The 27,250-nt window shown below is 38.3% G+C and overlaps 3 protein-coding genes across 11 annotated transcripts in view; all 3 read right to left on the bottom strand.

Annotated features, from left to right (window-relative positions):
- LOC107262824 (gonadotropin-releasing hormone II receptor) overlaps window positions 1-10,806 on the bottom strand; it is a 14,066-nt gene extending 3,260 nt beyond the window's left edge. The window contains exons 1-8 of one of the 5 annotated variants that reach the window (XM_025080357.1): window positions 9,287-9,851; window positions 5,632-5,732; window positions 3,338-3,606; window positions 2,937-3,085; window positions 2,479-2,584; window positions 1,943-2,150; window positions 1,257-1,380; window positions 1,005-1,137 (exon numbers count right to left, since the gene is read on the bottom strand). In XM_025080357.1, coding sequence (XP_024936125.1) covers window positions 1,005-1,137; window positions 1,257-1,380; window positions 1,943-2,150; window positions 2,479-2,584; window positions 2,937-3,085; window positions 3,338-3,586 — 969 coding nt within the window. In that variant the 5' untranslated portion in view covers window positions 3,587-3,606; window positions 5,632-5,732; window positions 9,287-9,851. Of the gene's footprint in view, window positions 1-272; window positions 780-1,004; window positions 1,138-1,256; window positions 1,381-1,942; window positions 2,151-2,478; window positions 2,585-2,936; window positions 3,086-3,337; window positions 3,607-5,631; window positions 5,733-8,762; window positions 9,245-9,286; window positions 9,852-10,422 lie in introns of those variants that run through there. The other 4 variants (XM_025080359.1, XM_025080358.1, XM_025080356.1 and 1 more) reach the window with 4 other exon arrangements.
- An 868-nt stretch (window positions 10,807-11,674) lies between these two features.
- On the bottom strand, window positions 11,675-13,873 carry LOC107262987 (protein AATF). Its single transcript, XM_015729756.2, has 2 exons — window positions 13,530-13,873; window positions 11,675-13,424 (listed from the first exon to the last, which is right to left on the bottom strand). The coding sequence occupies exons 1-2, from the start codon at window positions 13,739-13,741 to the stop codon at window positions 12,035-12,037; spliced, it is 1,602 nt and encodes a 533-aa protein (XP_015585242.1). The 5' UTR covers window positions 13,742-13,873; the 3' UTR covers window positions 11,675-12,034.
- Window positions 13,874-14,059: 186 nt separating this feature from the next.
- On the bottom strand, window positions 14,060-25,955 carry LOC107262985 (NGFI-A-binding protein homolog). Of its 5 annotated transcripts, none has more exons than XM_015729753.2 (11): window positions 24,747-25,955; window positions 18,129-18,230; window positions 17,925-18,062; window positions 17,540-17,838; window positions 16,807-17,016; window positions 16,490-16,740; window positions 16,302-16,404; window positions 15,514-15,584; window positions 15,011-15,119; window positions 14,875-14,931; window positions 14,060-14,692 (listed from the first exon to the last, which is right to left on the bottom strand). In XM_015729753.2, the coding sequence occupies exons 1-11, from the start codon at window positions 25,027-25,029 to the stop codon at window positions 14,579-14,581; spliced, it is 1,737 nt and encodes a 578-aa protein (XP_015585239.1). In that variant the 5' UTR covers window positions 25,030-25,955; the 3' UTR covers window positions 14,060-14,578. The 5 variants fall into 5 exon arrangements, 4 of the variants coding, with proteins under 4 accessions (XP_015585239.1, XP_024936120.1, XP_024936121.1 ...); XM_025080352.1 differs by lacking the exon at window positions 24,747-25,955 and adding an exon at window positions 18,617-19,064; XM_025080353.1 differs by lacking the exon at window positions 24,747-25,955 and adding an exon at window positions 18,688-19,064.
- Between the last annotated feature and the right edge of the window lie 1,295 nt (window positions 25,956-27,250).

Here is a 27,250-nt window from a genome sequence, read left to right as displayed (position 1 = left end):
GGGGAATTAACGAAAATACCCTATTCTATAGGGATTACAAGGAGGATGGTACATTGAATAAGATTTTGTCCGACGAGTGATCGATAACTCATACGATTCGGATGGCACGTCGGAGAATATTAATGATGACGTCACGCGTCGGATCTAGGTCGATTTTTGGTTGGAACGTTTATTATTAAAATTATGAAATAAATTATTCCAATGATCGACCGACTGTTAGGATATTTAGTAAAAATGGGGCTTAAACATAATTTCACTGGAGTTTTCAATGATTATTTACGAACTCGAATTTTTTTATTATCAAGATTATTGATCGTGTATTGTTTTTAGATTATTGCGGCTTGATCAAGGTCCGGAATCACGTTAGCCTACTTTCGTATGATCTCTCCATATGTCATCTAATGTTATAAAACGTGTATGTCACATTACTCTTGCTTATAACTATCTTGATTGAGAATATAAAAAAATTGCTCTTAAAGGAGCTACGTGTTTCAAACGAAAAAAAATCTCATTTATAGTAATCATTATGAAATATAAATGGTGAATAAATTCCTTCCAGCTGTCTCTAGTGTACATCGGTACGTTATGTCGTGTTATCAATTAATTATTCTAAGCTAATCAGTATTCCCTGATTTGATTGCTTGTTCGCGTCCCTATACGTGGATGGTATTACTGAGTATATTAAATTCCATTCATTTCTCTGATCGTCAATCGAGAAGTCTTACTGAGAGGGATAATGGCGTCACTCGTGTCTCTATGGTAGGTGCCCGCACAGGTGCCTATAATAAAATTATAATTGTCCTCTTATATCGTTATAAAAATTCTTTCGAATCTCCCTAAACACATTATCAATAAATAATCGAATGATTATCGGACTGTAATTAAAAATCATTCAAGCCCGAACCGATCCTCATTACCATTTGGTTGAACTTGGTCAAAATCACTTAGCAGTCGGAAGGAAGCTTTTTTCTTTTTATTATTATAAACTTTATATAAATACTCACTTTTTTCTTACTCCGAATGTTAAATGCACCGTAGACGATAGGGTTCATGCAAGAGTTTGTACAGGCAAATAAAAACAACCCTTTCTGTATTCGTTGATCAACCTCGATAGCTGATGGACGGTCTATCCAATACCTAAAAAGAAAACAAGGATTTCAAACATTTAAAACTAATATTTTTGTATTTCAATATATGGCATCGTATGACAATGTGACGACAGTGGCTTTTGTATGATCTGATAATCGTATACTCACCACAGGCTCATTATGTGATATGGGGTCCAACATACGAAGAAAACCACGACAATGATTATTGTCATTTTTAGGGTGCGAATCCTGGCACGTCCCAGGAATCCTAATGAGGATCTTCGTATGCGGTCTGGAATTTGATTCACAGGTATTATTAATGCTGGTACTGTTATTAAGGGAATTGGGGAGCTCTTATTGCCGTACGAGACAAATGTTAACGAAAATAACAAATAAACGAATTTTTGCAGAGACATTTTCCTGCAATCGGAATTATATTAGATTCAGCTCCGGTGCTGAATCTTCGTTGTGGAACATTGCACACGAGCGATTTAATATAAATTTTGATATCAGTCAAATATTACGTCCTGAATTAATAAAAAAATATTCTGTGATACGTATATATATATATATATATATATATATATATATATATATATGTAAGATAACTCAATATTCGAAAAGACAAGGTTAATAATTTTACGTAATTTGTAATAGAAAAATTTACGTTATATCTCATGGGTTGTTTAATCATTGCCAGGAGCATTTATTTAATTAGATTAATCCAGGACGCGTATGTATCTTGTCAGACCAAATACGCTATAGTTTCTTTGTATCGAATAGACGCCTGGTGACACAAAAGAGTGTCAAAGTAGACGTTACGCAGTAGCTCCAAATATACTTGGGTCACTTACCGGAAACCGATTCTCTGGACCTTTTGTATATCTCCACGAGGATGCTGGAGTAGGTATATATTATCACAGTGAGAGGAAATCCATACATCATAACCATTCCGAACAAAGAATACGTGAGTTCGTGAGCGTCGCTTGGAAAAAAATTATAAGTGATGCACTGCTCGTACCACGTGAATTTTGGATGGCTTTCCACGTGAAAAACTACCAGCTGAAGATAAAGTAGAAGAAACAAATAGATTACGAATTATTTCTCCGTTATTTTTTATGCGAGTATACGCATATTTAGTTGAAGCTTTTATTACAGCACTGTTAGGTAAAGGGCTGTTGCGAATTCGATTGATAAAATGAGGCTTCACGAAAGAAGATTGTATCAGGTAGCAAATGCATAATATATCATGGGCGATAAGCGATGCCTGATACAAGTAAAATCTTTATTATCGCAAAATCTAGCTCCAATTTATTTCAGCACTTTCGTCAGACGTGATCGCGAAATGAAAATAAATATTTACAAATTTCATGTATTTGTCATTACTCACCTGTGGCATCGAACAAAATATTGAGCCTGTCCAGGCTAAAGTTAACATTACTTTGCCTCTTCTATCGACATCCGTCAGTTGCAACGGTCGTAAAACAGCAAAATATCTGAGGAATATAATATGCCTACATGTAGTAACTGACCGAAAGGATATGTCTGGTATATCAATAAAATTGCTTGTCAAAAGTTGTACGGTATTTCTGTGGAGTATTGGGAATTCGCTGTTAAGTGGATTAAACGAACACCGAGGACTGTTTGAAATTGAGTTTCCACTGTTTGAATACGTTTATGAAAAGCATATAGGTTACTGTCAAAATTGATGTAAACTTTAGGTTTAAATACAATATTTCGTTACCCTTCCCTAATCTCAGGGTACCTTTAATTACGTTTAGTCACTCTGAAATCGAATTAATAATCCATACTGACATTCCGAGTGATATGCTTTACCGATTTTCTTACCTGTCAATGCTTATGCAAACTAATACGAAGGACGAGAGGTAAAGTCCAAAAACACGAAAGAATGCCATTATTCTACAAGCAGCGTCGCCAGCCTTCCACGAAACTGTTACAGCCCATCCAATTTCCAGAGGCATCATTAGATATGTCACCTGCAACGATAACGTATACCCTGTTAATAAAGTACTCGTTACTCGTAGGGAAACAGATACGCGGGAAAGATAACAAATTTCAAAATAAAAAGAAATGTCCTATAAATTACAATTTTCCTTATCATTCCCTTCCTACCTTGCCATAACAATGCAACGTGAAACTCTTGAGTAATTTTGAACTTTAATTGTGAATTAATTAGTCAGTTACTCTGAATGGATCCGTATTAATTATATTTTCAAATAGGAACTTACCAACAAATCCGCTATAGCCAGATGCATCAGCATTGTATTAATTCTCGATCTTGTCGCTCGTCTCCTTCGTAATATCAGGACCAAAATGGTTGTATTGCCCACGGCAGATATAACCATAAGTACACTGTAAGTGATAATGCTGACAACGTGTCCTTCATTGAATCGCATATCAAGCGGAAGTTCAGTGTCATTTATGTAGTTGGCATTCGTCCTTAAAGGATACTGCGTTGCGTGTTCTAAATTTGCCATTTCATCCACTAAAAAGAAACCTGCAAGCGATAAGAAATAATTTATATATTTTTTTTTCACAGATTCATTAATTGCAATTAGAATATTAAATTAAATTAAATTTTCGAGAGAACAGTACGTAGTTCCTATGTCTAGACTGTAATTCCACAATAACAATTCACAAACAAGATTCGTAACACGTTACAATACCCATTGTAACGTCATGCTCGATTAAATATGCCTAGCACGAGAGGAAAGAGATATCGATAAATTACACGTAATGAATGACGTCTCAATAGGATAAAAAAAACATTGACCGCCTTTGACAAATTGATCGGATCATAGGATATAACATTCCCCGCAGCGTTACTTATTAATCGTGATGGCTTTTTCGTGAGTTGTCCACGTGGCATTAGACGTGAAAAATGTATTAAACAAAAAAGCATTCATGGTTAAACTTTCGTACGCGTCGGGCATTCTGATTCTTTTATCGTCAGGACACCGGAGTGGCCAAGATTTAGCAATTAATATCTGGTACACTGAGACCAATGGCGTAACACGTGAAATCTAAGACCCCAGTTAATTTCATCACGTAGACTTCTGCGCATCCACTACTTGAACGGTAAACAGACGCCAGTCTAGTTGATATCGAAAACAACTAGATCGTTGTACCGCCTACATTACAAGAGAGAAACGATAATTGTTCTCCTTGTGGATAAACAAGAATCCGTAGCCGGGGACCTTTTTGGAATTTTGCAAACAAGCTGGAGCTTAAACACTATTTTCTATAGGGTAACAAATTTGTGGTATTGGATTACGAGAAGAGAAAGTTACTAAATAAGTCAAATTTGTCATAATACCAATTCTTTTGATTCGACTATTTTTTTTAGTAAGATATTAAAAAAATATTATTACCGTCAGTTGGACGAGTTATGAATACAATTTTTTAATGTTATTATTATCGTCAAACAGGTGAGATCGATTAATTATTAAAATTAGTATGATTCATGATTCATTAGACATTATTGGTCTAACAGACAAAATTGAGACCAGCAGACAATAATTCAGTGTACGTCGTTCGTCGAATTTATTATAATTATCTACCTGGCACGGTTTTGCTAATTATCAATTTTTCATTATATACCATTTTTTTCTCGCTACAATTTCTATCGTCACTATTACCTCGGCAGGAGTTCTTAATCAATATATTTTCTTTCAATGGTATTTGAGCTTGACACAGTAATTAAGGTTTTCAATGAATCGATGTAGCAATCAGGAGAAATATTTCTTTTGAAATATATATGATAATTACTAATTACAATCGGCATAAGAATTTTTGAGATATTTAATGATTTTTTCAATATAATAAAATATAGGTTTTCAAGCTCAGTCATAAGTCCACCCTATCGGCTGCCAGCGAAAGGTACGATGCGTTTATATTGCTAATCCAGTGACGTTTATAAGATATATTTGAACCTTAAAAAAAACGCGTCTACTTTCAGTTTTCATTATGTTTTGGAAACCCTATTTTTATTACCTATCATATCAGAGTTGTCAATGAATTTTGCATTAGCTACGTAATTAAATTGTCATAAGCACGTTGTATTTGTTTACTACGTATATTCAGGTAACGTAAACATCAGTTCCTTGATTAATTATCGGATACTAGTATTATACACTGGGTTACTGTACAGTGATATACAGAAGATCTTTGTATGGATATTATATATGGATTTTCGCAAGGACGTGAACGCTGCTAAAATCAATTCCCATGTTATTCATATATCACATTGCTGACTACACAGTATAATGCATTTTATATTTCAGGCATATTGTTAAATGTTTGTTTTGAAAAACATACCAATCGACTTGACAATTATATTTATCATTTTTCTTCATTGCGTTATCAATCCCAAAGAATAATAGGAATAAAGGATAATATCTTCTTTGTTTACTTCTAAGAAGATAATTAAAATATTATATCTCTAGTTGCCGAATATCAAAAATTATTTAGTAAAAATATTTATACTAAATATTAATCCAATTATTTGTCAGTAGTTACTTACGGCGAACGTTGAAAACTGATCGAATTTCTTCGACTGTTGAATGTTATAACTTTCTTTGCTATTAGCCCGGAGAGTGGTCCAGAGGGAAGGACTATCGTTTACTTGATGGTAGTTAAATATAAATATATATCACTTGTACTTTTCATGCATACAAATTTTATTCAACCACTAAATTTGCAATGATAAATAAAACGTAAAATTTGATAAATTATAATAAAGATTTTTTAGTTCATCTTATGCATGGTTCTGTTATATAATTTATGACTTTTAATGACACTCCGTACTTTGGACAAATTTTCACATAGAACCCGAACGCATTGGGGTGTCGGACGATACTGAAATATTTTCGCGCTAGGATTCCGCGTTATGAACGGCGCCAGCGCAGAGGGTGAACGTCAACATAGAAAATCGTGGGTTACAAGTATTGCATTTATATACAATAATGCATAATCCCTAAATTGACAATCGGAAAATTTGACAATTTACACTCGTAAATTAAATTCCTGAATGAATAATATAAATAAAAAGTTTTTTTTTTATGAAAAAAAATTTTCCTCTTTTTCTCCCTAACATAATTTCATGAAATTCCTTATTAAATATGAGATCAAACTATTAACAAGTGTATGCCGTTAATAATTAATTTTTTCACTATTTTCATATAAATTATCAAATAAATTATTATTGTGTAAACACCAGATAATCACTCCTGTGTAGCTTTCAATATTAAATTCACGCGCAGAGAGATCTATGAAATATTAAAACGTGGTATAATGTTCCATCTGTCACGAATTTAGCCGCAAGTGGATTCATGATGCATTAATAATATTTTTAATTATGCAGGCTGGCACTGCAAGAGAGAATAATCAGCCCAGTGCTGGTCACTTGATGTTTTCAAACAGCGTTAGTCACGCGGGGTAATACCCCAGATCTCATTTTTGTACTCCTGTACTCAAACGCGAATATATTTTAGTTTTATTTTATTGTAGCTTCAATGAAATCCATACTATCCGCTTGTTGTGTCATTTAATGTATTAATGACGTGTGCGCTTACTAGACACGGTATTATAATCTGTTTCGATACTTTAGTGGCATACAAGAATGGGATGCTGGGGGGATGCGTGTATACGTAAATACATATGTGGTATATAAATCTAATAAATTTCAAGAGTGCATTAAAAATCCTTAAACATACGAAATTTTTATTAATTTCAAGTCTGCCTATCGTCTGTCTATTTCCACTAGATAGTTATAAGCTTTTGCATTAAGCACAGATCTGACAACCAAGATTCAAGCTCTATGTCAATTCGATGGTTATTAATGGATAAAGTGTGGCACGTGACTTCCTGACAGCGTTCTACTTCTTGCTCCTCTTCTATATATCTCTTGGCTTCATGTTTTTTCTTCATCGTAAAAAAACATCTAATTGGTTCAGAGGGATTGAAATTAGTTGACCTTGCGCGCGACGTAACTCGATCAGTCATCAATTTTATTGGGTGGTTCATAAGTCAAACTTATATAAAAGAGTTACCGAAGCATGGCATATAGACTTGGAAAATATTTTTATATTTGTCAGTCATTATAAAATTATACAAAATATTTGCTTCGTCCAAGAAAGAATGTAAAGTCTAACGTGGCTTTGTTGTTAAAGAGTATTCATATCACGTTATAAATTATTTATTCCCCTTTCGAACGAAAGACTTCTTTTTGAAAATTACTGTTATTCACTTTTTGACACTTACATTTTATTATGAAATTTTCGAAAAGGTTGAAATATGGAAAATGAGTCAATGGGCATTAATGATATTTTTAAGTAACGTTAACACACAACTTTTATTGACGATTTTTGTTTTTATAAAAAATCTGAAATCATTTTGAGTTTTTTACTCCTAAAAGGCTATGTAGAAAACATGTAATATCCAGAGGGGATGAAGTTCGGACAGACTACAGTTATAGAGAATAAATACATACAATCCTCAAAATCGTCAAAATACAAAATCATCCCCGTAAATCTCGAATTCCGATGCACGTGTGGAAAGCCCGATATATTAAAAAAAATGTGATAATACATAGCGCGTGCGACAATCGGCGTAGTGTTTTTGTTCTCATTTTCAATCTCGATAATCGCCATCGTCCCTTATCACGATCCTCGTTATCCAGTAGCCTTGAATTTATCACGCTTTTACCATCGCCTACTGTTTCTATTACTTACGGTTTATCATTACCCCAAAGAATGGCACGCTTATTTGACAAATTTCAGTAATAAATTTTTGCCGTGCTCAAAAATGAAGTTTTTTTCATTTTTCTTCAAAACCATTTTTTCAAAACGTCAAAACATCCCCTTTTGATATTCCTGATACTTTCTGATTATACAATCTACCATGTACTGACATAGCATCCGTTACGGTTAAAAAGATAAAAAATATAATTCCTATTGAAAATATTCATACATAGCCCTAATGGATGTATCGATATAAATGCAATTTTCATTGGTCGAAAATCTACGAGTTACTTCAGTAAAATAAACGGCATCTGAAACGAGTTATCGTAATCACACTTTATTTTAACGTAACTTCATGACTTTCCATTCTAAATCCTTATCGAATAAATTTGACTAATTTTATCTGTAACAATTTCGACTTTCCATCTAAATCTATCAAGTAGGTTTGCGTTGGACATCTTGAAATATTGCAGCGCTACCAATAACACAAGCCGCATGTAAGATCAGCAGTAAGTATACCGGACACTGAATAATGACATGGATACAGTATCTCCGTTGGGGATCACCTTGTTAGCACCACTGTCAATAACGAAAGGAAAATTCTCAGATAGTCCACCCTTATTTATTGACAGAGGGCGAGTTAATGCGCGACGGTCGAGAATTCGAGCACCCCAACATAAAATACAACATTCGAATTTATATTGCTTCTTTTTTTATATAAGGCATCTATAAGACGTCAAAACCAAAGACACGAGACCGTCAGATGGCATCTTGCGGGCACCTTCTGTATTTGTATTATTTGAGATGCGTGCACAGTTATAGGAATAAAAGTTATAAAACAGACATAAATTTAAAAAAGTTCAACATTTTTACTTTCGGATTATCAAAAAAAAAAATATATAAATTTTCTTATTTCTTAAATCTTCTTTGAAATAAACGAACCAGACACAGACAATCCGCTTCTTTATTTTTTCTCCCTCATTTTGTTTCAAGTTACCACACAACTTTGTCCACATCGGTATAAGTTACGGATCGTTACAAAAGCAACAAAACTTTCATGAGTTATGGGTCTTCGAATATACGAATCATTTGTTAGGATTAATCATTGCAAAGAAGTGGAAATCTTTCTAACCCCACTTTTCTTCCGTAAGACCGTTAAAGTACAGTGCCATCAAAAATGTCTCTAACCACCAGTCTCTGTCTACCGTCCCTTACAAATCAAATGTTAACTCGTATCGAGTATAAGAGAATCATTATTAGCCCACAATAATTGAACGTCACTGTACATATTAATCATGAGAAATTCCACGTGGCATGCGAATCAAAATTACGTGTTAGAATACACGAATCGTTATTCGTATTTGACTTAATGCCTTCTGCCCTTTCAGGGCCGTTAACTTGAAGAGAAACTTCGTAAATACTAAACTTTATACTCACAGGTATAACATCCAAATCGCTTTTGGTAATGAGTCTTCTTAACTTCTTTTTATAGTATCCACAGAAATGTCTATCCCGACATGAATTCAAGTCCGTGACTTGCGTTCGGTATTAAATTCTTGAAAAATTAATGAGATGCAACCCAACGTAATTTAAAATAAAACGATTCTCTATATCCGTGTTAACACGGAAGCACTTTCATTTTTATAAATTTTCGCATATAAAGTATTATGATTTCTGCCTTCACAAACATTGTACGTGAACGAGCCCAATGATGTTGACTTGTTTACGAAAACAAGCGTCAATCCATTTTCGAAGTCCGATCAATTCCCAAGTCTCTTCTCTTGCCACCATAGATTATGAGTCGCGTGATCGTTTTTTAAATATTATATATTATTTTTTGTACCTTTAGAACAAAAATAATTGTCAACTATATACTTGGCCATTCAGCCTTAGAATCTGGCACTCTATATAAGCAGTCGATTAAGTGGACAAAGATCGACACGCAACTGCAGATTCTTATTCAAGCAGACTATTACACGCCGGCGGACACTTAGGCCAGCTTCATAGGTCAAGTGTCAAATGGTCTCTGATATCTTTATATATTTACTGGTTGAACTATGTGTCAATGTATATATATATATATATATAGATATATTTATACATAATACGTTTCACGAGGAGAGAAATACAACCCCACCGCCTGACGTCTACCTACAGTATCGTTCAATAAACCTGCCTATCGCTATATTAGAAGTAATTAAAGCACAATCGATCCTTTTATAGTATGAGACATATGAGAGTTTTATAAAGCAAAAAATATTCCGGGAAAATCCTGCAAGGTGCGAATTATTTTATAAATTGCAAAACTCGGCTGAAGTTATTAGGTGTAGGTAACTAATTACTAGGAAACTCTATAAAGGATCGATACTTCTCGATATTGACGATCTATGGAAACTATGTTAGAGAATTAATGCCGTTTTGTGACATTCGCACGATTTATTATTCTTAATTTGCCGAGTGATTTATACACAGTGACTGACAGTTCGAATACGTTGATTCATCGGGTAATAAGATTGAATTCCTTCTATGAAGTTTGAATTGGTTTTGCGTAAGTAATTGTATTTTCTTCTTACCTGAGTCATGTGGACCCGGACGTGTTGTACGATCATTAATTTAACGATAGCCATAAATTATCCGTTGATAAGAATTCGGGTAAGTGATTGTAGCTGTAAGTATTTACGTTAATGCATTGTTTTCATAAATCTAGTAGATCGACTTGTGTAAATTTCTATTTGTCAGACTTGATAGGTTATGGTGCTTTCTGTATTTCCTATGATGCACTAGCTGTCTAATAGGGATAATTCAAACGATCTTTTACTTTATGTATACGTAATAAGTAAATGATTTCGGAGCGACAAGGTTGCCCATGTCCGTGATAACCCGTAATGGCCTGCAATACAGAGTATATAGTGGCAGGTTCATCATCGCGTTAACTAACATTGAAAATACAACAGAGCAAAGAGCAGACAAGGACGGTCGAATCAGTCTGATGGAAATAAGAGTGTAATTTTATTTGATATGGACTCGATGATTTTTTATTATCGTGTGAAAAACACATTTTTCATATTACGATTAATGTGTGGTAGCTAGTATGACTTTTCCGCTAAACCTAAACAATGGGATAGTTTTGTCCAAGTACTATGACAATCGTATATTTCACTGAGTAAGACAAACGATGTGAAACTGTGAATCGAATAAAAGGGGGAAGTTAATTATGGTAGAGGAAGTACATTGGTATTTTTTGGAATAATCAAATCTTGTTAAGTTCATGGCTATGTAGGAATTTTGTACTAGTTTCAGGTACGTGCACTGGCGCAGTGTATATGTATGTGTAGATATATGTATATCCATTTGACTAATCATAACAGAATTTTTTTCTATCCGGATACACAAGATTTTAATGACCAGTTGAATTCGACATTTTGTTTACAGACATATTTTATAATGCACGAATCTTCCTCGTGCTAAACACGAAGCTTCTACGCGAAAACAAGCTGTTAGGAGATAAGAAACCTTACTCTTCTTTATACCACAGTATTATAATTAGAGTCGCTTATCCCATTAATAGATGTTACTAATTCGTGTAGAGACAAAAGAATAAGAGAGAATAGGAAAGGAAATATAACGCTAAAGTTCAAAATACTGTTTCAATTCCGTCGCAGGTTATTGTGGATCATTCATCTTTAAAATTTAACATCATTTATAAATGCTGCAGGAAGTTTATAAAATATTTCTACACAAGCAATTATTTTTGGAATGTATGGAAAATTAATGACATGGACGAACATTGTTATGCTGTAAATTGGTTACTTGTGTAATAATGACCAGGTTTGCAACAATTTATTCAGCGAGCAGCATGAATTCGCAGAACGCTGCTGCTTCTAGAAAATATCACTAATTAATGTATACATTTGTCGGGAAGGACATTGATTTGGAATACGGATAAAGCATGAGGAAATTGATATAAGTGAATTATCAATTCAAATAACGAACTTGTCAACATAAAGTCAAAGAGGAGATGAATTCGTTCCTTTTAACACTCTTAATTCTAAAATATATTCTGCAAATGAACGTTAAATTGCGATTTGACATTTAGTAAGAAATAAAAATTAAGTCCTATGTACATTCGTGAAAATTCATTATAATTACATGTTGACGGTATTGTTTAAATAATAATCATACAATCTAATTTCCCACCTCGTTTGGCATCGGTTTTATTTTTCCAAATAAGGAACTGTACAATTCGTTTCTTGCTAATTCTGTCCACGTATCGTTAACCGTAATTGGGGCCATGAAGTTGACTAACTTCGTATGAACGTTGTATCGTATCCTTCTACCTTTTGTCGCTCTTGTATCTATTTTTCGTTTCATTTTACTTCTCATATTTTGTAACTGTATCCATTGTTTGCTTAATTGTATGGGATCGGTTACGTCTGAAGATTTATATTCAATCAATTCCCTTAGTAACTGATGATAAAAGTCATCATCGTCATAAATTTCTGTATCGTGTTCCTGCACTCTTCGGCCATCTTGATCTTCCTCTAATGTTTTTCCAACTATCTCGTACTCTGAGCGTTTTAACTGTGTCCTCTTTAATAACTTCATTTTATCATTTAGAATGTATTCGATTTGGTTGACGACTGGCTGACTCGTTCCTTTGGTTAAGTTTCCAGTAGCGATCCGAGTTTTGTCGTTCCATTTTTGTATTACGCTATTTCTATAGGCTGCATAGGATTTATGATTTTCTGCAAGAATCCTCTCATAGTCAATGAGTTTTAATTTCTTTTTAGGTGTTTCTTGGATATTTTCTTTTTCTTTGCTTTCGTCTTTGGAATCTGATGCATCTTCATTTTTCTCATTTTCATCTTCAGTGTCTGATGGGATTTCTTCATCCATTGGATCATCGTATCCATCTTTGTCTTCTTCCGCACTTTCGTTAATGTCTGCCTTTCTTTTCTTTCCCAATGTATTTAGATTTTTTGTTTCAGGATAGTTTTTCAGAAGTGTTGATTGCAGCTTTAACATACTATCTAAAAGATGTGTTAATTTGTTCTTTGCATCGTTTGTAGTTGCTGTGAATGCATTATCTTTTTTGAAGTCTTTATATGTATCATATTGTGGCATTTTATTACTAGTAATTAAGCACTTTTGCAATTTTATTCGCATTTCCAAAAGATTTTCCCAGACTTTCAATTGATTTCTTACAGAGTTTCCTTTTTCTACTTCTGAACGTACGTTTGTAGCTGAGATGTGTTGGAAATTGAGATCTGACTTGGTTTTTCTACGTAACGGATTATCCTCATCAATTTCAGAATCTACTTCATTATCTGAATTTGATTCATTACTGTCTCCATCAGAATCTTGGTTATTATCAGAATCTGATACATCTCTTTCTGAATCATCATCATCTTCGTCATCTTCAATATTACGCTTCTGTTCAGCAGTATCCGAATCTTGTATACTATCAGCTTCACTAAAATTATTTTCCGACAGACCCTCTTCCAACTCATCACTAGATTCAACTTTTACTTCCTCCTCGTAAATGTCCTTCCTTGATACTTTTTTACCTTTATACCTAAGAATAAAAAAATGTTGGTCAAATTACATAGTACCTAATTTTCAACATTTCCAGCAGCAATAAAATATTTGAGTTGATATATTGGTGTTGTATAGATCATACCTTTCATCAATTTGATCTAAAAGATCTACATTCCGTTTCCTTATACTGGAATCTCGAAAATCACCATCAGAGTTATCACTGTCTTCAAATTGTTCTACGACTTTTGCTGTTGTATCTTCAGCTTCATCGTCAGAACCAAAATTTGTTGGTGCAGCTGTTACTAAACTACTTATTTTATCGGCCAAACTCGTTGTTTTCTTTTTAGACGACATATTTTACATTAAATTCACATAAACTTCACGAAGATACAGAGAACACGTGTAGTATAAACATAACCTCACTAACAGTACAACAGCTGACCCTTGTCGGATTGTCGGCAGGGCTGGGAGCTTCATACGTTGAAAGCGCCACCCAGCAGCAAAGTTTTGAACTAGGATATAGCAGAACATTTAATATATTCCTTGATAATTGTATTTTTATGTTTCATATCGGTAAGTATTTATATTGTATATTTGTTTTGCCTGAGAGAAACTTAAAATTGATTATTGTTACGTTATATTCGTCGTGTGGTGGTTAAGAAAAAAAATTAATATAATCAACGAGTCATAATAATTATATTGATACAAATAATACGTCAAAGAGGGTAGTTTGAATAAAATATCTATCTAACCTAAGTAAAAAAGACCTTCATTTTGTATATACAATCATCTTATGTTTAAAACATGCATTGCCTCCATCCGCGGTCAATATATCTTTTGATTTAGCTGCATTCTCTTTTTTTATTTCCTATCGATACCTAATATAATATATACTTTACATGGAATCATAGCGCGATTACGTATCGAGATTTCACTAAAACTAGATAACAGATTGCGATGACATTGCATCTCGCTTCCTTGGTTAAACTTTGTAAAATAAAGGACGTGTAAATGAGCAAATTTTAGCAGCGAATCGATTCCATAACACATACGATCTCTATAAGGGCGACTACTACGGCCATTAAGACGCCCATACTGAAGATGATAATGAGAATGATACAGAAGACGACCATAGTCCTAACAATTATAGCAACATGCGTAGTTGTATCATTCACAATTCTAGTAGTAGTATCACAGTGTAGGCTTTTCGTCCGTAGGTTCTTCCTTGATTGGCAGAGCTGCGTTACACTCCATCAATGCAGGATTCGCAACGGCAATGATGTTATCACCGCGGGACGCAATAACCTGATAAATAATCGATTTATTACCACTATTACCAAATGCAAAGGATAAAATAACAATTTTTCAAAGTTAAACAAATTTACAAAATATTAATTAAAATATTAATTATAATATTAAAACATTAATGTTATATATAAAATTATATTCTCGCAGAGAATGAAAAATATCTTTACATGATCTATTACCTTTAGATTGAAATCACTTTCCTTATCAGTATTGTCAGCCTCAGCCTCATTTGTGTCCTGAAAGATAAATGCCTCTTTTCGTATAGCCGTAAATAGTCGAAACAGATTTCAACTAAAAAATTGGATCATTACTCACATGCAGTGACGAGGATTCCTCGTTTGAAAATGAAAACTGACTATCCGAATCGCTGATCTCCTCGACGCTGGTGCTGAATATACCATTACTATTCTTCCGCCAAACTGGACTGAAACATTGCGAATATCTGAACATCAATATATACTTGCATACGTGTCTGATAATTCTATAGTTTCTAATATTTACGCATAGAGTGGAGAACGTTTAAAGGTCGATAGTAACCGTTTAATGCCAAACCGTATGAACTAGTGATTCTATAAGAATATATTCAATCTTTTCATACTTTCCATTGTAATGATTTATCAATGGAGACCATCCTACTAGTTGCCTCTTAATAAAAATATAACTGAAGAAAAAATGTCAGTGTAGTGAAATTAAAGAAGCTACCGCACAAGAAGAGGAGCTATATAAATTACTAGTTTTATTTCGTTATATTATTCCTCTGAAAGTGTATGACTTTGAAAAACGATATCTTTAAGTAATATGGAACGCAGAATAATCACCTTGAACTTTCGTGTCTCCTTATACTGGAACTATTAATGTCCGTGCCGGAACAGCGAAGGTCCAACTCCGCCTAGAACAGTGAACTGCTAGAGACAGTAGGAATAACAAAGGGAGAACCCCCACTAGGATGAGTTCGAAGTTAAAATTGAATACACAAATACAATATAAAGGCGACACCTTCGAACTGTAGGAAGATCAACGTAAAGTTTGAAGGTGTCGTATCAATTGAAGAGACATAGATGTTTATCTTACATTAGGATTATAACAGGCCGTAGCACTATAAAATCCCGAGGGTACGTTAAAAGTTAGACTATGAGTAAATAAATAAATAAATAAGTGGTAAATTTAATAACTGTGTGTGATACATGCAAAAGCAAGCGCATGCAGAAAATCCTCGCCAACTCCATTACTTGGCAAATATTCTCACAATCGTCTCCATTAAAATCACTCGATCAGAATAGTCTATTAGATTTGAATGTGTTTATCATAATTCCAGACGACATTCGTAAAACCAGAGTCGTAACGAATACAGTCTTCCTCCCGAAGATCCAAAGAGGAAACCGTATCGTATTCCATGCAGGATTTTAAATTCAATCTCAAATGTCCAAAGGCAAACTCGAATCGCGGTTCTATACTTGACCTTTTGAGTTGCAGTTTTCGAAGAAATGCGAGTGGCGATTAGTGTTGCTACGTGCTCGGCGTACAGTTAGTTAGCGTGACCATGCGTCAAGTGCATCAGGTCTGTGGTCGAGGTGCATTTTTTATTCTGTGGACCCGGTAAGCTAACCTGCGTCGAGTCCTCACCCTCACCCTCCAGCTCGAGACGCCGTCGTTTCGTTCTTTCGGCATCATTCTCGTCGCCATTTTCACGTGGCCTCGTCATCGACAAGCTGCAAGGCCAATCAATCCACATGAGCGGATATCGCGCAAGAGCAATACTCCAATCTCCCCGTAGAGACCAAGAATAAGACTTACTACTGGCTTTTCGAGTAGTGATATCCGGAATCCCGGACAACGCGTCGTGCCAGAGGGAAGAGCTCGTCCCGTCTAGTTAGAAGTGCAGGTACAAATCTGCAAATCTGTGCAGCAGCTTCGTTCACGGATACCTCGTGAAGTGTCAATGGCTTCTCAGGTTTCCTCTTGCAATCGAATCTCCCGTAGATCGCTGCATACTTCCTTATTTCCTCCATTCTTCGTGGATCACTGTCAGGCATGGCCATCACCATCTGTAGAATCAAAAGTTTACGAAGTTAATCGATGCAAGATCATACAAGAAAAATTATGATCCTGACCTCAAGATTCTTGCAGATCTTCTTCTTGACATTATGGGGCTTGGGATCCAGAGGTCGAAGAGTAGCTGCAAGACGTTCGGCAGCTTCTGCGAGACGTTGAACTTGGGACTGCAGTAGAGTGGGCGTAGGCTGAGTAGGACTGGCTGGTGCACCGCCGCCACTTGGACTAGGGGTGGTTCCACTTCCACAAGAAGATTCGCACGTACCCACCTATATTTCCAGTATTCAATTGACAATTAGACTTCGCTTAGTATAAAAAAAACAAAAGAACTACCTCGATAGAGCTTTAATTAACGTCCTATTTACATTCGGATATCGGCGAGTACGGTTGACATCGATTTCAATCGTAATTCCTACACGTTGCAAAATACACGGTATATATGCTTTTTCTATGAACGAGTCTTTACAGCCGTGCCGCGCGTAAAGCACCACTCGGCAAATCGAAACGACTGTACCTATCGAAGAATAAAAACTAACCTGAGCCATTTTAAGCGTAATGGAGCTGACGGCTACCTTAAAATCGGCTGGTTTCTTATGAATTTGTATGAGAACGCTTGTATGCAGGTAGAAAGTGCCGGACCAATAGATAAACGTCCAATTAGATAGTAATTGATGTGCACGTTCAAAATGGGCATGCAAGTTTTCAATTTATAGACTATACCCAGCGTTTCATCGTGTCATTGAATAACAATGTATACATAGAGCGTACGATTTATCGCGTTTGCTACATTACCTGTAATACACCAGGACTATTCGAAGCGGTATAAGGCAAGGGCGCGTTAGGGCTGGGACTGTGACGAAAAGTGGATGAAGCCACTGGTGCGTTGACAGTCGTAGGTGGTACGACTGGGCTAGCGCTACGACAAGGTAAAGGGGTGAGTGGTACATGCGTCGCGGCATATGGCGTCGGCGTCTGGGACGTCGTTGTGAATCCTGCGGGATTTCCTTGCGGTCTTGGACTCACGCAGGGGAATCCAACCACTGATGTTTTGCAGGATGCATTCGGGGGAACGACCGGTGTCTGGAACAAGGCTGAAAATACATAGGGAGTAATAATTTCAGTGGTAATTACGCGATTGAAAAGCATATATAGAATAAAATCGAGAAGTATACGATACCAGGATTGGTGAGCCATTCTTGAAGAGCTTTCTGAAGCCTTCTCACGTGAAGCGGTTTGCTCGCCATATTGACCAACGCCATTATTTCCAGGAACTCCTCCTCGCCGGCATCGCATAATTGCTGAACGTCATCGCCACCTTTCGAAGGCATAGACAAATATAGGTATTTTACGTTGATTGTCAATATAAATAATACAAGCTTACCCATTTGCAGGAGAGTGTCATAGTATCCTAGAAGAGAGGCGCGCTGCATCACCCTGTATAATTGTAGTTCGGCTTCGTTTTGAGGCACCGACGTTTGCACCACTGTAAAACAAGAGTACCGCGTCAGTCGATAATCACGATAATCATCTTTACGATCCGACAATTAATTACAGTGCAATTAGCTGCTCGTAAAGTATAAATAATTGAAAGAAAGTCATTCGAGAACCCGCAGAAATAAGTAGAAGGTAAAATAAAATAATCATAAAATTATTTATCACGGTTTATCCTTTACCAGTCAAAATTGACATTTTAATTCAATAATTAATTTGCAGGATTTCGATATACGTCTTCTCAACAACTAACTGACCCCCGACCCAACATTAATCAATCGTATAATCATTAAAACCTTGCTGCACGAAGAATAACTTGAAGGCAGGGTCAATATCGAAGTGTAACAAGAAGAGTAACCAGGAGATTTGATTTCTTACCGATTTACCAGACCATGTCTACAGGAATCATCGGTTCCCTTTTTTTTTCCACGTTTAAACACGACCTTTACCTGGGCTTCGCAGTTTTGCTCCTATTCTCAGCCTTCAACCCGTCAACCCCCATCGCATCACTTTTACTCTATATACTCGGACTTCTCCTCCGGACCTCCCCACTCATCTCACTCGGTAGTTACAGAGGAGGCGAACGCGCGGTCAGGGTGTCCAACTAGTTTCTTGCAAATTTCGAGGAACTGCAAGAAAAAGTGGCGCGTTGCCGGCGTGCACACACGTACCGCGTATAAATTAATACTGGGGGAGAGGAGTCGAGAAGGAGAGAATGAAAAAACTGGCCGTCGGGTCTTATTACGAGCTGGGGCCGGTCTCACGCTATAAGCGCTCCAACATCCCAGCACACGGTGACTCGCTTCGCGAGATTCTTACGGCCGACGCAGAGCTGGATGCAATTGTGACTAGAGTCACGGAGGAAATAGAGATATAAAGAACGTACCCCGTAGGCACGATTTTTCATACTGAATCACCGGAACTCTCCGTTCGAGCGTCGGACGCGAATTGCTTTTTATTGTTTTACATAGCAGAGTCAAGGAAGCATGGCGACGGCTCGTTGCTATTATTTCACGAATTAATCGATTAATGACTCACCGATGGTCATAACGACTCCCTGCTATCCCCGGATTATGAGCGTATCATCCTCTTCTCTTATTTTCCCTATTCCCGCTTCGATTTACCATGCGTACCTGACCGTCCCGGCCGTCCGCTAGCCTGTCATTTACATAACGACTTTTTTGGCACTAGGTGTTGTTTTTATCGCACGGGAACGTGATGCGAGCCGGAGCGTCTCCCGCTCTTGCGGTCAGGCACGCCAGTGCGCGACGTGGGGAGAAAACCTGATCCCCTGGCTCCCTGGGAACCTGGCGGCATCGTTTCCTATACGTATACCGTGGAGCCAGAGGTATAGGCGAGGACCGCTGACGTCTCCGTACGCTCTCGCTGGTGCTCCTCCACGGGGAGGAAGAAAGAGGGCACATTTAAAAGTGAACTTTCCAAAGAATCCATCTACTCGGAATGCTAATCTGTCTCTTATTCGTGAGACATTTACTCCGGGCACCCCTCTTGCCGATTATGGAATGCAGATGCCTGGCTGAACAAACCCGACGAAGGAATTAGAAAAATTATAGTAAAAATCCAAGTCAATTATTAACACGATAACATTGCTTGTACGATATAACAATTGTTTTTATATGAAAATTTATTACCTTTTAAAAAATTATTAAAATTTCTTTATATTCTTCTTATCGTCTTCGCGTCTGTGACACTACCACGGGTCAGGGATTCTGTTACGAATTTTCCGACTTCCTACCCTTTCGTGCGCTTTCGCCATAAACCGTCAAGCGTTACGCCCACGTCAGTTTGTTTCAATTCGCAAAAGTGCAGGGCCGCATGCACGATCGCAATTTTTATCCACTGGCCACGCATTTTTCCCTGGCAAGGGAGCTCGAGGAGGTACCGCGTTCTTTGTCCGATACTTCACGGAGCGGGCGCTCGATCACAAAAACGGGTCTAGTTTCTTAGGAGCGCCCGTTCGCGCGGCAGCGGTTAGTATTTCGCTTTTTGCCGGCATTGTAATCAAGGAAGGGTTAGGTGAGTTTTTGCCCTGTGCTCCCGCCCGGACAAAACACCGGGCAGATGGACTGAGTCGCCGCTGGCTCTGCCTCCTCTTCGCTCTTCCAACGTTCTTCCACCCTCTCGGCGAGCAGCTCGGCCCCACCTCTACGCTACTCATCCCTTAAGAAAAATTCTCAAAAATCTCTTTACGCGCGAAAGGTTCGTAGCCAGACTTTTGAAAAAAAAAAAATTAACATGAAGTCAGTCGGTTGACGCACGTATTACCGGACTTTATCTGACGATTCAACTATAATACTGTAATACTGAATACTTCGTTAGATAATCTTTTTTTTTAATAGATACGTTGAATTATTTCTAAGGGTGACTCATTTTTTTTTTATGGTACTTCTGGAAGGGTGTACACTGCTTGTATGCTATTGAGCGTAAGGGTTGGTTACTACCACCCATAGGCTGGGGCCCTAAGGGTCTAAGGCGGGTACGGCCCACAGTTCTGCTCCCTTAAAAGTAACCCCTGTGCCACTCCTTCCTATTAAATTTTCAAGTTTCTACCCCCTCTTTCAATTTCTGCTCAGGAAAAATGGCCGATGCTTCTCTTACCATATCATATACTTTCTATACTTACTTTTTAGGAATAATTCAGCAATAATCCTTGACCGAATTTTGCAATGCAAATTCGTTGGAAATTTGTACGCGACAAGTGAACATGGAGAAATGGGTCATATGATTTGATTAAATGTATCGATTGTACAGTGTATTCCACCCGTGATTATATTTAAAATTCCTCAAAAAAAATTACGGAAAATAATATACATATATATTGTGTACATAATAATCGATAAACGACATTTTTTTTCTAATACAGGATTAAGAACAAAATGGTTAAACATGTCCATGACAAGTTCAACCGTGAGTGCCAGTTGCCCCGGCAAAGCTCTTATGAAAAGTTGCCTTTATCAAAAGCCCATCCCTACGGCCAACTACGTCTAAAAGATGCGATCGAGCCGCAGCATCCGATTTTCAGTTAAAACGAAAAACTTGAATAATTTATACCTATATCTATACTCGATTCGGCTCAATGATTTTTCGCAAAAGAAACAGATCCCGAAGGACAGAGGATTTCCGGCAATCCCGCAGGATCTGACTGCTGCGTTCGATGTCAGGGTGGACTTCCCTTTCCGATTTTGTTTTTTGTCTATAAGGTTTTCATTCCATACATAATCACCTCGCTGAATATAAAGGAGGTTCCCACAGGAGAGCCTACGAATAAATTAGAAGGCCCTAAGTTCAAGCTTTTTTTCTTATAAACCCCTCACGAGCAAAAGGGGTGAAGGCACAATTTTTTTTTTTTGTTCTAAGCGATAATCCCAAAGGGCGATGCGACGGAGCGCCCGCGCGTCCTACCTGTCCGAATTTTGAGGGGGGGAAATTACGGCGGGGTCCATCTTGGCGACCCCTGTTGTCTTCTCACCCTTCCGCGCATATGCATATCGAGACTCTTTCACCCCTCAGTGCGAATTCACGAGGAGGAAAAACGGAGGACGAAAAAGAGATGAAGTAAAAAAACGTGAGAGAGAGAGAGAGAGAGAAGGTATATCGAAGGAGCCAGCGAAAAAACAAAAAAAGGTCCGAAAGGGCCGCGCTTCTTTCTCAGGCCTTTTTTGCCTCTCGTTACGAAACACTTTTTTCTCCCTCCTCACTTTTTGCGTCGCTCCACGCTCCTCGCTGAGAATCCCGCGATGAGAAAGACTCTTTTTTTCCAACCTTCATTTCATTGGCCGCTTCGCCTCGGACTGCTCTCGATTCGACGCGCTCGGACGGACAAGCCAGGAAGAGACGAGCATTCCAATTTTGCAAGAGACATTAAAATCGATCTAAATTGACGACGATAACGATTTATCAGCAAGCCCAAACCTCCGTGGGACAAAATTCAAAAATTTTGTCATTTTCACTCACGTCCACCTTTTTTTACAACTCGGGTCAATTTTCACAAGGGTCTAATATCGACCATGTGCGGTCGGCTGAGGTTGACAATGGTGACGTATTACAAATGAAACAAAACAAACGCAGGACATTCTCGTATAGCACGAAGGAGGTGTATATGAGTGGGCGTGAGACAGGGTCATCGCAGACCCCACGGCAAGATCGAGGGCAAAGGAGGATCGTGAGTCGCAGGATCGATCGTCCAGAATAGTTTTTCTCCCCCCTCGACAAAAACGACGCCCTAGCAACGAGCAACCCTTTCTTGTCTCTCCTATAAGAGATGCAAAAAAAAAGGTTAGAACTGTCGAAAAAATTCATTTATTCACACAAGAAACCTGTGGGAAATCTATTTTTTCTTTTTCAATCTCTTCATCGCCTAACCCTAAAGTTTCCTCCTTGTCATTCCAATCAAATGTCCCACTTTCTCCTTTTCTTTCTATCCTCTCACCCGCGCTCTCACGATCGGACTACACTCCGACACGAGTTCCCTTAATGCCTCTCGCATTTGCGTTCTCGACCTCTCTTATAGATATTACCCTTATCATTCCGTATATCCACTGTCCTAATTTAAATATGTTTGTCAGCCGTCTGGTGCGCGCTCTAACCTGTCTCTCTATCTTTTTCTCTGAGCCTTCGTTCATTTTTTTTATACCCATTGTTGAACGTACACGACTTTTTTATTTGCGTCAAAATATTTTCGCAGCCAGGTATCCTTAACGCGACCTCTGGACTTTTCTATTTATTCGATTTATTTTCCTGCGACTCGTCAGCCCGTGGCGAGACGAGTAGGGCGAGTGCAGTCGAGGCTACGCGTCATTTTCCACAGAGCACTAGCGCGCGAAACTTGAATGCGTATCTCTTGTCACCTTGTTCTCTCCGCCCCCCCCTCTCTCTCTCTTCATTATTGCGCTTAGCAAAAAGTAACACGGATTCATATATATTTTAAAAACAACACGACAGATTCCTCTAATGATCACAGTACACTTCTTTTTCTCTCTCCCTCCATTCTCTCTTACGTTATACGAATATATGCATTTATTATTAGGCGTCTTGAAGTTTAGCGACTGATCTCTTAAATTAAATTTTTATTGAATAAGATTTTCTGACTGGGTATTTTTATACGTCCGTATGATTTCTATGCTGAACATATGTATGCCAGTAAACATGACAGAGGTCTTTTCAAGTCCCTCAAACGATTCACGTAGTAGGTACCCCTTTTTCCGTTGCCCGTTCGAATTAAGAAGCATTCGAGTGCAGCCACCCACCGGTGAAACGATTTGATGGCATTCAGATTATATTCAGAGGTATTTTCTGCGTCGACATTTAATATAAGAAGGGACGCAGGCTGTACAGCCGAAAAGGAACGAAAGACCTCGTTAGTATAAGCAGCTGTATCTATAAAGAAACCGAGCGGATCTGCCTAGAAAATCCAAAGCGGCCACTCTCGCGATTACTTTTCTTCTGTAGTTCGCGATATATGTATGTACTAGTCCGTTATGAGTTAAGGTGAAAAGAAATGAATGTAAAAAGTGCGTAGCAACGATAAAAAAAAGTGTCGGAAATCGTATAAAATTTTCCATATTATCCGCATCGAGCCGATTTCAAGAACTATTCGATTCTGGAGTCGCCATGTTTGTCTGACGAATTTCTCGGAAGCGTCGAGTGTGACGTAGTCATGGCGCATAAGTTTTTTTAGTGGTCTGGAACGATTTTGACTGACTGGCGGAGAACGAAAAAGAAAAAGTTTAAAAAAACGGGCAAAAGGGGAGCCCGTTTATCCAGGTGGATCTTGTGTACACGTATATGTACTATGTCTAATTATGTCTACTATATTTCCTACGTCACTGTCTCTGTTTCTCACCGGCAATTTCGAATACGGAGAAACGGGCCACGGAATGTAGCAAAACCATGGAATACTTTTTTTTTCCCTCGCCGCACAACCGGCCGGATCGTTGTGTACGGCTCCTGACGATGTTTGTCTCGTAAGAAAGCGCAAAAACGATTCTCGCAATACTAGTGCCGAAAGCGGAAGAAAAAGTTACTTTTTGCTTGGGTCCGCGCTTTTTTCTCATAGGGTGAGTCATCTCAATTCGCGAGAGACGCCAACCGAGCTGAATCGCTAGAATGCCCGCGTCGTTTCGTTACTCAAGTCATTGAATTCGAGATCACTGACAATTGTCTCATTTACATGACTCATATTTATGAATATTCTAGAAAAGCATATATTTTCATAATTACAAAAAGAAAATCGACCTTACATAATTCCATGAGAAATACAAAGATTAGTTTAAATATCAATTTTCACAATATTTCGATGCATATAAACGCATCTTACGTACAATGCAGAAACGATAGAACCGAATGACAGAAGTCTGAATTGTAAGTATTATAATGAATCCAAGGTAGTTTGAGATAGTACATACACGATAGTACGAGCACGTGTATCCTCATCAATTAGGCTAATTGGTCTTATTAATTATATTATAATATATACATAGTAACTTACGGGTGCCGTTGGCGTTCCTGCTGAATATCCTGGGTACGGTATGTGGCTGTGGATGTCCAGAGGATTGGGAGGACGGTGGGCTGGAAACGACGACGCTTTGCGTTGCGATACCGGCCGTGAGGACGTTACCGGAGACCGAGGATATAGGAGCAGGCACGGGGGAGGGCGTCCCGACGCCTCGTGGCGCCTCCTCGGTTGACCCGGTGCACACTCCGACTCGAGTCTCCATCCCTGACCTCACTGTCCTACTCCTGGACGACCAGTCCAGAACGCAAAATCCCATCCAACTACAGACATTCGCGTGCCACGCGTCTACTATGCGTTACCGGTACGCTATATACTCCAACTCTACTAACTCTCAACACAAACGGTCTTTTCCTCTCACTCGCTCTCTCTTACTATACTCTACTCTCCTCCTTTCTCTATATCTCTCTCCGTCTAGTAACGCACTCTATCCTCGTGTCGCTTACTATACTACTGCACTTCGCGCCACGAGGTTACTGTGACTCCGCTTACGATGCCGGCGCGCACTAATTCTGTCAATTTTCAATCCCCGCAAGTAACGAATACACAGAGACAGATACCTGCGACTTAATGACGCGAGTAATAGAGAATTAGCAAAGACTCGTGAGAGGGTGACACGTCGAAAAAATATCCAGGAAGTTGTCCAAGATAAATCCAAAGGCGGAAAGTTGAAAAAAAAACACGAATAGGAAGGATACGAACACAAGAAATCTATGGCATTCCCAGACAGAATAATCTTTTCTACGTTCAAACTATACACCGTTCAAGCTGTTGTTTTGAAATGAATACATGGTAAAACACATTTGACGAGGAACTAGAGATAAGGTTCTTGGAAGTACAGTAAGAAGAAGAAACCAATCCACCCTAAGAAATGAAGAAACAAGTAATTCACACCGAAGATGTTTTCAAGAATAAATGAGGGAAGACAAGCGACTCTTTGCAAGACCAGCGATAAAAAAGTGATTTCTAATGTGCGCGGATCGTGGTAAGAATACCCGGCAGCGTTCGAGCGGGCGTGTTTGTTTATTCACGGTAATAATAATTGTCACAACGATCAGCAGAGCACGTCCGCACTCACGTTCTCTCTCAAAGCACTGCTCGACAATTCACGAAAATATTTAGCGATGAGAAACAACGAAACGTTCCGAACGGTAGCGTGCTGCACATTGTTTGTCAGGGAGTGAGTCTGTGGCTGTCGGAGAGAATATCTGCCCCATTCTCTGATCCCCCTCTATCGTCTCCTCCTCCTCCTCCCACCCCAGAATGTCGGCGTGCATCACCCCACCCTCGTGTTCGGACTCCCACCCTGTAGTATATAGTACGGGCCACCTCCTCCCTCCGTACCCTCCACCATAGGTCCCCACTACTCTTTCCTGTCCTCGCTACGCTCCACCCTGCCCTTGCAGCCACATAAAAAGCAGTCCCCCACCCCTGACGGAAGGAGAGATAGAAAGTGGGTGCGAGTGAGATGTGATTACATAAAAAAGTAGCTTCCCTCTCTTTGGCTACCCCACCCTTATATCCCGTAAAACCCCTGTACGACCGTACGACCCCTTTACCACCACCATCTACGCCACTACCACCGTAGCCCTACCGTGTCACCGATACTAGCGTCACTGGTACCCAAAGCCACGTCGGGAGGAACCGACATTTTTGCAGGCTTCTACTTTACTGAATCCCCCTTTAAAATTCTCCTCTTCTCGATTCCCTCCTTGCTGCACCGCTGTGCTCTTGTGATTCGTTCAACCCCGTCTTTCTCTCTCACCGTCACTGTCTATAGATGTATTTCTCTTTTCATCCCTTTAATTTTATTACTCTTATTTTCGCGCGCGGGCTCGTCTCCTTCCTCCATTATACCTCTTCCACGTTCAACCCCCTTGCGGAAAGACTTTTATTTTTCACCGCGAAAAAACTGCAGGAAAGGGTTCTTGCCGTTGGACCGTTACTGCACAAGAAGTTTTTTGTATGCCACGACTGGAAAACCATCGGAGAGCGTTCTCTTGTTTGTAGGTATTTGCATAAAAGGGAATAACGTTGGTAGCCGAACGCCTTTGGTCATCTTTACGGGTAACTAAATTGATTTCTCAATGATTATCGCGTGTAATCGTCAAGTGAAAGTGTCGATCGGTGAAAATTTCGGCAGTTGTAAAAAACAATTTATTTACGTATCGTCATCCGGTTTTATTATGGCTCTTGAAATAAAGGTAACGTCGATGGCGAATTTGAGAAATCTAAGAATATTGTGCTACGCTCATCCTGATTTATCGAATTACCAGCAGTATTGAAAAAAAATCCGCCTCACCGTTATTTGTTTCAACACTTTTCAAAGAGAAAATCCTCTTTTTCTTCATTCGGTTCAGTAAGTTGTGACTATTGAATGGGAATGGGAATTAGAAGAAAAAAAATGGATCCGTTGTCTTCGGTGCAAGGGTTGCACTCAGACGATGAGGATTCAGAAGACTCATTATAGCTTATAATCT

This window comes from Cephus cinctus, unplaced genomic scaffold (genome assembly GCF_000341935.2).
Source record: "Cephus cinctus unplaced genomic scaffold, Ccin1 Ccin1_scaffold0129, whole genome shotgun sequence".
Lineage (NCBI taxonomy): Eukaryota > Metazoa > Arthropoda > Insecta > Hymenoptera > Cephidae > Cephus > Cephus cinctus.
This window is presented reverse-complemented; position numbering and strand designations above follow the sequence as displayed.